Source organism: Plasmodium falciparum, assembly GCF_000002765.6.
Source record: "Plasmodium falciparum 3D7 genome assembly, chromosome: 5".
NCBI classification, from domain to species: domain Eukaryota; phylum Apicomplexa; class Aconoidasida; order Haemosporida; family Plasmodiidae; genus Plasmodium; species Plasmodium falciparum.
This window is the reverse complement of record NC_004326.2, coordinates 986,378-1,002,500: the sequence shown is the minus strand read 5'-3', so window position 1 is coordinate 1,002,500 and position 16,123 is coordinate 986,378. Positions and strand designations below refer to the sequence as shown.

Here is a 16,123-nt window from a genome sequence, read left to right as displayed (position 1 = left end):
ATATATCTTTGATATTTTTTCTTATTAATATTAGTATTTTTTTTTTTTATATATATTAACAGATATATTTTATATAAAAATAAATTTGTCCTTTTAAAACACATAAATAAATAAATAAGTAAATAAATAAATATATATATATATATATATATATATATATATATAAACATTTACTCATTTCGTAACAATAAATATTTTTGTTTATATTATTTTTATCCTTTTTTTTTTTTGTTGAAGATATATACAATAAAATTATTTTTTTTACAAAATAAAAATAATATATAATATATATATATATATATGAAATATTTATCCTTTCTTTTTTTTCTTTATATATATATATATATTTTTTTTTTTTCTTTGTGTTATTATTATATTATTTTCTGTTTGGATTCAAAATGTTGTTCAATTTTTTGGCTTGCTTATGTGACAAAGTTGAAGAAGCTAAATTATTTAAATATGATTTATCCAATGAATTGATAAGTGTTGAGATTTTTTTGTTACAGTCAGTATCTGAAAAATCAGTTTCATATATTGTTAAGAATATTTCAATAATTTTTGCTGTATTAGAATTATCTTTTCCGAACAAGAGAGGATGGTTTTGTGAAACTAAATCTATAAGATTTTTATGTACTCTTCTACCTTCTGCATCATCTTCTTTTATTGGTAAATGATTTAACCATACTTTTATGAGATCTTCTGCATTATTAAATTTTGATGTATGCATAAGAACAACATCACCTAATGCTGCTATAGCATTATCAATAGCTGAGATATATTCTTTTGGTTTTTTATTTGATGTACTTTCATGTACTAATTTTAATAAATATTCTACTGCAATATTTGCATACTTTCCAAATGCTTCAATTTTGGTTGCTTGTATAACACCATAACATGCCGCTTGTTTTACTTTATCATCTGCATGATTAATATTTAATAATAATGGGTTCATGAAAAAGTCCCATAGGTTTACACTCTTTTCTTGTAAGAATTCTAACAAATCATCACATACATATAATGCTAATGCTACATCTTCTGAATTAGGAGAATTCATATAATTATTAATAAATCCAATACATAATTCACAACATGTATTTAAGAATTGTGTTGGGTGATATTTAATTAATACTCCTAAGATATCTAATAAATTTGTTCGATAATTCTGTTCTAATTCCTCTTCTCTATCAATTATTAATAATTCATCTTCATCTACATCATCATTATTTTTTTTTTGATTATATACTACCCTTCTATCTGTTGAATATTGTAATAGGGCAAAGATTTGATTAAAAAATAATTTTAATGTATTTTCTGGCAATACATTCGATCCCGCTTTTTGTAAGCACATATATAATCCATGGGATTCGATTATCATAACATCTAATATATATTCATAATTGTCATCTAATTTTGTTTCTAATAGACTTTTTAATACTTTTTCTGCTGCTGCTGTTAATATGGCTAGTAACATGGATTTATCATTATCCGTTTTTTCAGATAATATTCTTGCTGATTCAATTAATTCACTAACAGCTGTTAATGCCTTTTGTTTAATTTCATCTGACAATTCATAATTTAACATTGGCAACACAGCTGTAGCTGTTGCTTGAATATAATCCTTATAATTTTCTTTTAATACTTCAATAATAATAATTAATAAATCTAAAGCTTTTTCTTGATCTTCTAATAAGGATGTTTTCAATCCTACATATTGTCCATTAGATACCATAGTTATGGTTAGATCTTCTTCATCATCTGTTAATGGTTTTGGTAAAACGGAGAGTACAGATAATATGGTCGGTACTATACTACTTAGATATGGATAAAAGTCATTACCTAATGCTCTACATATACGACCAATAGCTTCTTGAATATATTCTTTTACAGTATCATCAGGATCCATTTTTGTACTGCTAATTTGTAATAATGCATTCATACATTCTTTAGCATCTTCAATAAAAATATCTTTACCAACCGATAAACCAATAATTGAAATACATTCAATGGCTTTACCTCTGCATGTTCTTTCTTCTTCAGAAACTGCCTTTTGAATAATATCTTTCATCATAGGTACAACAGTAGAATAATATTTTAAAAAGTCTTCTTCAATAACACCTGCAATAACCGCTATAGCAGTAACAGCTTGTTCTCTTACTAATAAATAATTTGAAGAATTCAATTTTTGTAATAAAATATCTATAATAATATCTGCATATGGTAATAAAGCCATTTTATCTAATTCTTCTGCATAATTTACAAAAGCTGCTGTAGCATGTGATTGAACTCTTAAATGTACATCGTTCATGGTATTAATTAATGCTGATAAAATTTCTGAAAAAAATTCTTTCTGTACATATGGTTGATGATCTAAAGATATTTGTCCAATGGCTTGACATGCTGCATAACGTACTCTAACATCTTGATCAACTAATATTTGTAACAACATTTTTATAACATGTTCTAATTGTTCTTCAATTTCATCTTCTGGTAAATATTCTATAGTTTGTGCAATAGCCATAATACCGACATATTTATGTTCCCAAGTATTTTTCATTAAAAATTCTGATACTTTATTAAAAAGAATATGAATAAATTCAGCTTCTTCTAACTCACTAAATGCTTTACCAACACGATCTAAGGACTCTTCACCTATGTCATATAACTCCTGACTATCGTCTTTACCTTCTTTTATAGAATTCATCCATTCATTAAAACAATCATTATTAATGTCAAGCATAAATAACATAGACAAATGTATAATCTTATCTACAAAATGAGGTACAGATAAAGCCATTTTTGGTCGACGTTCTGGAATGGTAACTAAAGCTTCAATACTTAGGGACTTCAAGCTATTATCAAAATCATAGTTCAATTCATTTTCATCTTTCATACAAATACTAAATAATATATCACACAAACTTGTTATATGCTTAGTAAAAAATTTAGCATTATAATCTATCATTTTACCAATAGATTGAAGTACTTTCTCACATTCTTCTAGAACAGCAATATCTGAACTACTATTCTTTGCCATCAAACTTAATGATTGTAATATTAATGGGATACAACCATGTACACTCTTAACTAAGGATGAACTATTATCTTCAACAATACATGATATTAAATTAATACATTCTCCACGTACTTGTACATTTGATGAATTTAAACCTTTCATACATATGGAAGATATTATTTCTTGTTTTCCATCTAATTCATCTGGAATACAACTTAAGATACCACCTAATATTTTATATCCACTTATTAATACATCAACGTTATTAGAATTACAAAATTCAAATGTTACTGATAATAACTCAGGCCATTGATTATGTAATAATAATTTTGATGATAAATCTATAATATTATTACATATATTACTTCGAACCATCTTATCTGTTTCAGTTCCTATATTACTAATCAATTCAGATTTTACAATATTCTTTAAATTATCAGGTAATAATACCCAATAATTCTCTTCTTCTGCATTTCCAATCGAATTCTCATTTTTTTCTTTTTCTTCCACATCCACATGTGTGGACTTTATATACACACGAAATATATTCCTAATTAATATAGCACATTGTAATCGAACTTGACTATCTTTATGGGTTTTTAATAATTTCAATATAGATAATACTGTATTATTTAAATCATTCTTTTTATAATAATTTAACGTATTTTCACATTCATTTCTTATATGACTCTCAGAGCTGCTTAATCCTTCAATAACTTCTACAATTTTATCCATTAGTTCTTTTTTTTTTTTTTTTTTTATATCACAAAAATTATTATTAATATATATTATATAGGATATTTAATTAGGACATACGTAAAGATATGCACCTTTATATATATATATATATATATAGAAATATATTATATAAATATTTGTATTTATAATATCCGTTTGTACCTTTTAACACTTTAAAGATATATAAAATAATTTTATATTTTAAATAATTCAGGATATATAAATATAAATAAATAAATAAAAATATATACATACATATATATATATATATATATATATATATATCAACTTTCTTGAAACGATTTTTTTTTTTTTCTTTTCTCTTCTTTTCTTTTTTTATTTTGCAAGTTGTATTATATATATATATATATATATGTGTTTATATTTATAGTATATTTATGTAATGAATACAAAATTTTATTTCCTAAAACGTTTATAAAAATATATATACATAATTATATATATATATATATATATATATATATATATATATATACTCTATATTCTCATTTATAATGAACCGTAGTAGTAGTTCTTATTATATTCATTAATCTTATGAGTATTATATATATTATAAAAGTATAAGCACTCTTCTATTTATTTTTCAATGAAGTATTCTTCTTCTTTTTTTTTTTTTTAACCTCTTTTTAATTAATAATGGATATATATAAATATTATATATATATATATATATATTTTTTTTTTTTTCCCCTTCTTTTATTTTTAATTATGAATAACAAACATATATATATATAAATATATATATATTAATATATAAACATAAATATTTTATATAATTATATAAAAAAATATATATACGTAAAATTAATATATTATTATATTATATATATTATTCCTTATATTTTAATTTTCTTTTTTTTGTTATTTTTCGTTTTTGGATCAACATTCCAACTCCTTTTTTTTAAAAAAGTATTATATATATTTATTTTATATATATTATTATATTTTTTTTTATCTTTTTTTTTTTTTTTTTTTCTTTTTTGCCCTTCTTTTATATTTTTAACGTTATATAAAAAAACCTGCTAATTTGTGAAAAAAATTAAAAAAAAATTTATATACATATAAGAAAATATAATATATATTATTATTTATTTATTTTTTTTTATAAATATATATATATATAATATATTATATATTAATATATAAAATATTTTTATATTTTTTTTTTTTTTTTAAATATATATAAAAATATATATATTATATATATATAAATATATGGTGAGGAATATATTTAAAAAAAAAAAAAAATAGAATATTAATATATATACTTTATTTATGTATATTATAAAATAAGAAATATGATAATAAAATATTAAAATATATGTTATTTACATTATATATATTATATTAAATATTTAAATATAAACTTTTGAGCGTGTATTGTAAATATATATATATAAAAAAAAAAGATATATTATATTTGTTATATGAATAGATTAGAGGATAATAAAATATAATAATTATAATATATATAATATATATAATAATATCATAATATTATTATAAAAAATAAAATAAAAAAAAAAAAGGAAAGGGTCTCTTATTTATTATTATATATATATATATATAATATATATAAAATAATACATCAATAAAAAAAAAAAACACGGTGTCATTTATTATATTATATATTATATATATATATATATATATATATAAATAATATCAATAAATAATAATAGTAGTAAATAATATAATATATAAATAATAATAAATACGCGCTTAAAAAAAAAAAAAAAAAGAAAAAAAAATTGACATAAATAAAATAAATAATATAATATATATTTATTAATGCATACATATATTAGTACATTATTTGTATATATTATATATATTATAATATATTTATTTTTTACTTCTTCATGAATAAAAAAGAAAAAGGGGTTTATAATAATACTATATATATAAAATATACTATATATTATTTATTATAAATATATGTAGTATTTATAATATTATAATATTATAATATATATATATATATATATTATAAATATTAATTATATATTCATATATATTCAATCACAACTTATTATTATTATTATTTTTTTTATAAGAGCATGTGATATTTTAATTAATATTTTATTATTTTTTTTTTTTATGTACAATGTATCCTCTTATTTTTAATAGCATGAATATTAAAATATATTTATAATAATATATAAGTCCATATATAAATTTTTTTATATGGATGTAATAATATATATATCAAAGTGTATATTATTTTATAATATAAACATATTTTTATATATCACTATATATATTTTTTATCGTTTATAAATTTGTTATATTTATTTGTATATATATTTTTAATTTACATTTGTAATACCTTTATGGACAATATGTTAAAGTGTATTAAATAATTAAAAAAAAAAAAAAGAAAAGGAAAAATAATTATAGGTAGAAAATTGACCTACTTCCAGGAATATATATATATATATTTAATATGTAACTTAAATAAGTTTAATTATAATATTTTTCATATTAGGACAAAAAATACATATTTCCTATGAATAAATATAAAATATTTAATTGTTAATATAAATAAATATTAAATAGCATAGAAAGGTATTTTTTTTTTCTTTTTTTTCTCATTTCCTTATAAAATTGAAGCTACAATTTTGATAAAATAATATGAAAATATATTTAAAAAAATATATATTTTTATAACAATATAATATATTTTTATATTATATAATAATTATTTTTTATATAATTTTTTTAAATAATTTTTTTTTTTTTTTTTCAAAAAAAGAAAATTGTGTAATTAATAAATGTTATTTGTATATATTTATATATTATTTTTTTTTTTTTTTTTTTTAAATATGACTATTTTTTCTTAAGAATATTTTCATGTACTCATTTTTTTTGTTATGTAGAAATTGTTATATATATATAATATATATGTATATTTATTATTTATGTACATTTGTATTTTATTTAACGCAAAGATTTGAATAATAATTTATTATTTTAATATAATATAATATATATATAAATATTTATAATTAAATTTTACAAATATGTAGAAATTATGAATCTGTTTAAAACCTTGTTAGAAGATTAAACTTTTCATAGGTCTATATAATAAGTGCATTTTTTTTTTTTTTTTTTTTTCATTAAATTGAGAAAAATAAGTATCAAAAAAAAAGTAGTACGATAATAGTTTCCCAAAGAAAAAAAGAATATATATAAAATATATATATATATATATATATATAATTTATATGTATATATTTTTATCTTATTTGTATTTTTTATTAATAGTTATTTATATGTTTTATATTAATTAATATATATATATATATTAACGTTATTATGTAAAATGAAAATATCAGTATTCTAATACGTCAAAAGTAAATGTATATATATATAATATATTTTATGTGTGTATTATATTTTTATATAATTATATTTTAATTAAATAAAAATTAATTATTATATACAATGGCATCAATTTAAATACTTTGATAAAGCTTATTTATTATAACATTAAAATTAAGAAAACCATCATTTGCAAACCCATACACATATATGTATAAATTATAAAAAAAAGTGAAGGAAACAGAAACTCAAAAAGAATATAACAATAATAATAAAATAAAATAAATAAATTAAAAAATATAAAGATAACACAAACGATAAAGTATATTTTCATATACAAAAATTATTTTATATATAACAACGCATGCGTTGCATACTGTTTATTTAATTATAATATTATATATATTTTTTATATATAATTTTGCCATATCTAATATCTTATGCATATATAAATATATAAATATATATATGAAATGATATTTTCTTTTCTTTTTTTTTTTTTATATTTTTGTATAATATTTTTAGACTATAAATTTTGTATTTGAATATATTGTGAAGTTAACTCATTTTAATTTTTTTCGCATACATATTTTATTTATATATTTATTCATTTTATTTTGCATAAAAAAAAAATATATATATATATATATATATATAATATTTGATTTATCATTAGCATATTTTATTTTGTTCTTATAAATATTCTTATATTATTCATTTATAAATAAAAACAAAAGAATTATAAGATTATAAACCACACAATTCCCGTATGATGTACTTTTTTCCACTTTTTCAATATGATTAAAATTAGAAAGTAAATTAAAAAAAAATAGTAAACTTTATTGTATAATAGGAAAGAATTATTTTATAAAGACGAAGTTGTTCATATATATTAATATATTTGCGATAATATATAATTATATAATATAATAAATTATTTAATTTTATGATTTATTTTATTTTTTATGTGCATTATATATTTTATTTATTAATTTTTTCTTCGTTTTTTTTTTTTGTTTGATGTGTGTGTATATTGTTGGAAGCTGCTTATAATAAAATATATATATATATATTTAAAACCATCTTAATATTATATACATGTGTTTATATATATCTATATATTGTAAATGTCTTCATTATTATATTTTATATAACTATATATATATTTATTTTTTTTATTTATTTTCAGTATAAGTTTGAATAGAATATCATCTATTGCAAGTATCATTTGCTTGCTTGATTGTATTATAATTCCTATTGTTATGTTTACATTATCCGTTTTTAACATTTTCAATTCAAAACTAGCACATCTTCATGAAATATCTGATATAGTAAAGAAAAATTTTTTAAAATAGTTTATTAAAAAGAAATGCATACATATATATATATATATATATATATATAATAAGAAAAATAAAAAAGTTATGAACAAACAGCCAAAATATATATATTTATACATTTGATATACCTATATTTTTTTTTTTTTTTTTTTTTTTTTTTTTTTTTTTAAAATTTTTAGCTAGCTTTATATATTATGACTCCAATATGTTCACTTTGTATCCTTTTTAATTTTATTCAATTAAACAATGTCTTATTACTCACATGGGGTATATTTAGTGTTATATTATTTGTAATTTCACATGGGCATTTTAATATAGGTCCCAAATGTAACGAACTTTTAGAAAAATACCATGTATTTATATCAATTTTATCTATAATCTTATTATTAAGTAATAATTATACATCACAGAAAATGATAAAGAAAAGAAATTTAGATCACTGTTGTTCAATAAAAAGATTCGGGAAAAACGCAAATAATTCGTCTTTTACCAATCACCATTCTAGTGAACATGCCTGTAATGAAGATCATCATGATCATCATAATCGTACGATTTCAGCATCATCAAATAATGGGAATAAATATTATATGAACTATGATAAAAATGAAAGAGAATTAGTAAGCTTCTTATAAAAATAAGAAAATATGTATAAAGAAATGAAAAAAAAATATATGATAAAATGTAACATAAGAATGTTATTTAAAAAAAAAAAAAAAAAAAAATGCTGTTGTTATATACTTTATTACATATATTGTATATCCATTCCTTCACTTTTATTAATTTATATTTAAAATAAGAACGAACATTTTTGTACAGGAAAATATAGAAAAAAAGTTAAGTAATAATTATTGAATTATCAATTTTAAGTATGCTTTATTTATAATTAAAAATTTAAGTAAGACATTTACAATTTTTCTATCATTGTACTTTTATATAATAGTGTTTTTATTTATAAAAATAATCCATAAATTCCTATATTTTTTTCATAGTTATTAAATATTGTAATGTACATATATAATATAATATATATATATATATATATTATTTCATTATCATATTTTTTATATTTTTAGGTTATATATTTTTTAAATGATATTATCTTTTAATCAGATTATTTATACATAAAATATATATTGGTAATAAAAATGATCAATATATAATAAATGATTATTAAAATTGAAAAAATCATTTGCATAATATAATTCAAGATCAAACAAAAAGGGTTATATTAATTTATTTTACACTTTCCTTTTATTATAACTTTTTTTTATTATTATTTTATTCATTTATATATTTATTGAGCCAATTTTTTTTTTTTTTTTTTTCTTTTTTTTTAAACTATTTTTATTTTTATTTTTATTTTTCATTTTTTTTTTTTTTTTTTTTTATCTTTTTTTTTATCTTTTTTTTTTTTTTGACATATTCTTATAATGTTATGTAAATGTTACATATATATTGTGTTCATTCATTTACCTTTTGAATGGTAATAATAAAACAATATAATATTTCATAATAAATTAAATACACAATTGGTAGTTTTATTATTCATAATATGTTATATGTATATATAATATTATAAACATATAATATATATAATCCACTTTTATATTTACTAACTCGTATAAAAAAAATTTGTATTATTTTAATATTTTGTACTATGGAAAAAAAAAAAAAAAAGAAAAAGAAAAAAATAGATATAATGAAACAAATATATATATTACTTCATTTATTATTATATTGGTGGTAGCATCTTTTCTTTTTTTTTTTTAATACTATATATAAAAAAGGTATTCACATTAATGTAATACAAAAAAGTAAAATTTAACATAAAACTAGTATTGCTATACAACTTTGAGGTTTATATATAATAAGATGGTTGTGAAAGAAATAAAAGGGAAATAGTATAAAATAAATCATATATAATTCACATATAAAAAATAATTACTATATTTGTGAAAAAAAAAAAAAAAAAAAAAAAAAAAAGGAAAATGCAAAAAAGAAAACATTAATTTCGTTGAATATAATTTTTTTTAATTGGTATATTAAAGAAATATATAATAAAACCAAAATAAAGAAATGAAAAAATAACTAGAAAAAATATGGTAATTAAACTGGTTTCTTTATGTACAAAATCAAGAAAGGTTAAGAGTACATTAGAAATAATTATAGCAATAATTATAAGAAAGACTGCAAATTTGGGGAACTTTTTTAGGCGAAATTCTCCCAATACATTTTCATGAATACTAAATCTGTATAAAGGTATAGTAGCCATAGGTAATAAAAGTACTTGTATAACATTTATAAAATTTGTTAATTGGTCAAGTGTATATTTATTTAATGTGAGAAACATATATAATAATGAAAATAACATTAATCTGAAGGTAAATACTCTTACAAATGTATTAATTTTTTTATTTAAAAATCCTTCTACAACAGATTTTGAAGCATATTCACACATAAAACTAGAATTGTTTCCACTACTTAATAATCCAAAGGACCATATATACATAGATATTTTTCCAAATGATTTTCTCATTACTTCATATGCTGTAAATAAATTATATTGATCTCTTCTTTCAAAAGATTTTAAATTAACTTCAGCAAATGTCAATACAATAATACAATTTGTTAGGCATGATAAAAAAAGGGAACCTCCTGATTCGATCGTACCTAGAGTATTATATCTTCTTAAACTTAAATCATTACAAATTACTGACTTTTTTTTGGCTGTCAAATTAGTATGTAAATAAAAGATATGGGCTGATATAATACTACCTAATAATGCTAAAGCATCAATTTCTTTACCTTTTGGTATACGAGGATAAAGTATACTAATAGCTAACTCTTTAAAATTTATTGGTGTCATAAAAACATTAACAAAAAAAGAAACAGCTAAAATACCAACAAGAAAACTTAACACATTCTCTAATAAACCCAAACTTTTGTTTTCTAAAAAACTATATATTATAGCCTCAAATAAAGTGTAAAATATGGCTACTTTTACTGATATACCAAATATTAAATTCAACGCTATAAATGTACCTATGATTGCTTGAATATGAGCACCCCAAATAGCTATTTGAACTAATACATAAATAATAGTAGACGTTGTTCTATCAAATTCTTTTGAACACAAAGAAGCTAAATCAAGTCCAGTCACATGTCCAAGTCTCATAGATAACACTTGAAATATAAAACCTAACATATGTCCATATACCATAATCCATAATAAATAATAACCAGAATAATCTTTTTCTAAAGTAGGATCTGGTGATCTTATTAAACCAACATTTAAATTACTACACAGATTTCCAGGATCTAAATATGCAATTGCCACAATCCAACCTGGACCAAAATAATTAAAACACATTCTTAATTTATTATATAAACTTAATTTATTTCTATATGAAGTTATTTCATCTAAATTGTCCGATATGCAATACGATTCATCATAACATTCTTCATTTTTATTTCTTTTTCTATTATCCACATTATTACTATTATTATTATTATTATTATTATTATTGTTGTTGTTGTTGTTGTTGTTGTTATTGTTGTTGTTATTGTTATTGTTATTGTTATTGTTGTTGTTGTTTCTTTTATTTTTCACAATGGACATTTCATAATCCATATTTCGTATTAATCCATCATCGTAATCTTCAATAATGTCATCCTTTTCATTATTAATATTTCCTTCAATATTCATAGTTGATTGTGTAGAATTTAATCTTTTCTTATATTGTTGCCTAGCTGTTTTAGTGTCTATTTCTGGATTTTTTACAACTTTATTATTATCTTTTAACGAGATATTATTACTCAATCTTTCTTCACTTAATTTGCTCAAATTACATACATCCTTTTTTATATTCTTTATATCATACTCATCATCATGTACTGACAATTTTACATTAGAACACATCACATCTTCATAATTCACACTTTTATTAATTACGTTGTTGTTATCCAAATGGTTCTTCAATTTTGATTCTATATTTTCTACCACCCCGTTAGCCAACTTCCTTTGGCCTTTAGTGCTCCTCTCAGTAAAATCCTTTTCCATTTATAATATTATGAATATATTTTAATATATATATATATATATATATATTAAAGAATATATATTAAAAAAAATTAAAAAATTAAAGAATTAAAAAATTAAAGAATATGTAAAAAAAATATTCCTCCTGACACATTTACGTAAGGTATATCCTATATATATATATATATATATATATATATATATATGTGGATACATTTATTTATACATTTTTATGTATGTTTAAATCTGGAAAATGAAAAAAAAAAAAAAAAAAAATAGATAGATAAGGTATAAAGATAGGGTGAAAAAAAAAAAAAAAAAAAAAATTAATAAGGAAACATGAAGAAGCCAAATTTTATATTTTTTTAATTCAACTCCTTATGATGTCCGTATATACCTACATATTTAAATACATAATATATCATAATTATATTTATTATATACATATGTTTTTATTATATTACGCATTCCCCCTATCTCTATATACATATATAAATGTTTTTAATATATTATGAATAGTTATATATATTAAATATATACACCCTCTGGATAAACCATTTTCATAACATTATAAAATTTCAATTTATTTGGATGTTGTAATAAATAATTACACATAAAAGATATACATATATATATATATATATATATATATATATATATATATGAATGTTAAATTTAAATATATATTATATATATTATATATATTTATATTTTTTTTTTATCATTTTAAAACATTACAAAATACTATATATATATATATATATATAATTATTTTGTCGGGTTTTATTAATCATCAGCACTAAACAAAAAATAATGTACACATACATAAAAAATAATTAAATAAATAACAAGAATAATTTTTTTAAATTCTTATTATACTATATATATATATATATATATATATATATATATATATATAATAGACGTCATATATAAAAGTATATAAAATGGGATATACATATATAATTTATATATTATATATTATACATTCTATACATACAGTGTTATTCAAATATATATAATATAAATTTCTAATTCTTACATATATATGTAAACATATATATATATATATATAATATATATAATAAAGCCTAATGTTGTAAACCAACAAGATAGAATAAAACTAAAATATAATTTTTTAAAAACTATACACTATGAAAATAAAAAAATTAAAACTTAAATTGCTAAAAAAAAATAAAGAAAGAAAGAATAAAATGAAATAAAATAAAATTCAAAATATTACATATATATATATGTTACTACTATAAATAAACTTCATTTTTAAGTTTATTTCAAAGAAAAAAAATTAAACATATATATTGTTTATTTATCAAAAAAAAGAATATATATTATAAATACATATTTAAAGAGGAAAACGAATTCAATTATTATACAAAATAAAATAAAAAAAGGTCCATCATATAAATATATAATGGTTCAAAATTTCTACATAAAAAATAAAAAAAATAAAGAAATATTTTTAAAATATAAATAAAAAATATATATAATATAATATAATATTACATATATATATAATATATATATAATACCAAGAAAAAAAGAATAAAATAAAGATTTATAATTTTTGTTGTAACTATTTATATTCGTATTTTTATTTTGCATACATTCAATCTATTGGTCGTTTTTATTATTAATAATATAGTAGAATTTCTTGAAATATATTATTTATATTATTATATATTAATATTATGCATATAATATATAAATAAAGTACCAAATAATATATATAATAAATAATATTATTAATATAAAAATATATAAGTCTGAATATAAAATATACTTAAAGAATAAAAATGTTTAATATATATATATATATATATTATTTAATATAATATATATATATATATATATATTATTTAATATAATATATATATATATATATATATATATACATTCAATAAAAAATTTAATATAAATAATATATTTAATGCATATTCAATGAAAGGAATATATAATAAATTATATGTATGTTATCATTTATGTATATATGTATATATTTTTTTTTATTTTATTAAAAAAATAAATTTAATATAATATAAATTATATATACTAAATAAAACTATATATATAATTATTATATATATATAATTGGAATATACATAATATATAATTATATATGAAATATTTTTAATACCCAACAAAAATGTTTTTGTTCTTTTTGTTTTGTTCTTTTTTCTTTTCTTTTTTTCCTTTATTTTTTCTTTTCTTTTCTTTTTTCTTTTATTATTTTTTTTTTATTTTCATTTATTTTCTTTTTTTTTCTTTCTTTCTTTTCTTTCTTTTTCTTTTCTTTTCTTTTCTTTTTTCTTTTATTTTTTTTTTTTTCCTTTTCACTTTTCCTTTTTTTTCATTATTTTCTTTATTTTTATTTTTTAAATTTAATTATACTAATAAATATTTAATTATTAGTTTTCAATAATTTCATGTAAACAAAACCTCTATATAAAAGAAAATAATGAAATGCAAAATAAAATTTTCATATTTTTAATTATAATACATACTGAATTCTTATAATGTATAATAATAATATTATTATAACATTCCTATTATTAATTTTAATATATAAGGAATATAGTTTATTTATATTAATAAGAATACAATAAAATTAAGTTATTCTTTTATTTTAAAATAAATAAATAAATAAATATCTATATATATATATGTATATATATATATAAAGATAATATATAATTGCCTTAAAATTATGAATATAAAATAATATATTTCTTTTCTTTTTTTTTGCGTATAATATGAAACAATAATATAAAAAATAATAAAAAAAAAATTAAATAAAATATGTACATATATATATATATATATATGTGAGTATATAATTGTATATTTTTTTTCTATTTATGTTTAATAGATACATTTAAGATGTTGTCCATAAATTATTTATAGCATAATGAATACACATTTATATATTCAAATGATTCTTGGACAAGAATGATTTAAAAAAAAGAATAAATGGAGAAAAATATATATAAATATACATATAATATTTTTACTAATTATTTTATATATATATTTATATATTTATATAATATTGTTATACATTTTTTTTTCTGGAAATTATTCTTCGTTACAAAGATATAAAACATTTTAAATTACTGACAAATGAATTATATATATGTATATATATATATATATAACATAATTTTAAAAATTATTTTATTTTTTTTGATATAACGAATACATATATATAATATATATTATATATACTATGTTAAAACATAAAAAGAAGTATACGAATCATTATTAAAAAAAAAAAAAAAAAAAAAAAAAAAAACTCACATGTAAAATATATAATATATATATATATATAATATTTTTTAGAATATGTAAGAAATGCAATATGACATGTGAACAATAATGTATAAATAATATATAATACATAATATATTTGTATTATATTTTACAATATACTATTTTTTTTTTTTACTTATTTATCATACATCATTTAAAATATTAAATTAAGCTAACTACAAATATATTATATACGCCGTTATTACATACATACTATATATAAATATAAATGTTCATTTTTTTAAATGTAATAATATAAAAGTTGAAAATATAAAAAATTTGAAATGCATGAACACACACAGCTATAAATGCATACAAATG

General features: G+C 17.4%; 3 protein-coding genes across 3 annotated transcripts; 1 reads left to right on the top strand and 2 right to left on the bottom strand.

Annotated features, from left to right (window-relative positions):
* Window positions 1-376: 376 nt before the first annotated feature.
* Window positions 377-3,748, bottom strand: PF3D7_0524000 (karyopherin beta; the record flags this gene model as incomplete). The annotated part of the gene is made up of 1 exon (XM_001351760.1): window positions 377-3,748. One exon carries the CDS (start codon window positions 3,746-3,748, stop codon window positions 377-379), a length of 3,372 nt encoding a protein of 1,123 aa, XP_001351796.1.
* A 4,145-nt stretch (window positions 3,749-7,893) lies between these two features.
* On the top strand, window positions 7,894-9,068 carry PF3D7_0523900 (MerC domain-containing protein, putative; the record flags this gene model as incomplete). The annotated part of the gene is made up of 3 exons (XM_002808666.2): window positions 7,894-7,910; window positions 8,286-8,427; window positions 8,616-9,068. 3 exons carry the CDS (start codon window positions 7,894-7,896, stop codon window positions 9,066-9,068), a joined length of 612 nt encoding a protein of 203 aa, XP_002808712.2.
* A 1,373-nt stretch (window positions 9,069-10,441) lies between these two features.
* PF3D7_0523800 (divalent metal transporter, putative) lies at window positions 10,442-12,496 on the bottom strand (the record flags this gene model as incomplete). The annotated part of the gene is made up of 1 exon (XM_001351758.1): window positions 10,442-12,496. The coding sequence occupies one exon, from the start codon at window positions 12,494-12,496 to the stop codon at window positions 10,442-10,444; it is 2,055 nt and encodes a 684-aa protein (XP_001351794.1).
* Between the last annotated feature and the right edge of the window lie 3,627 nt (window positions 12,497-16,123).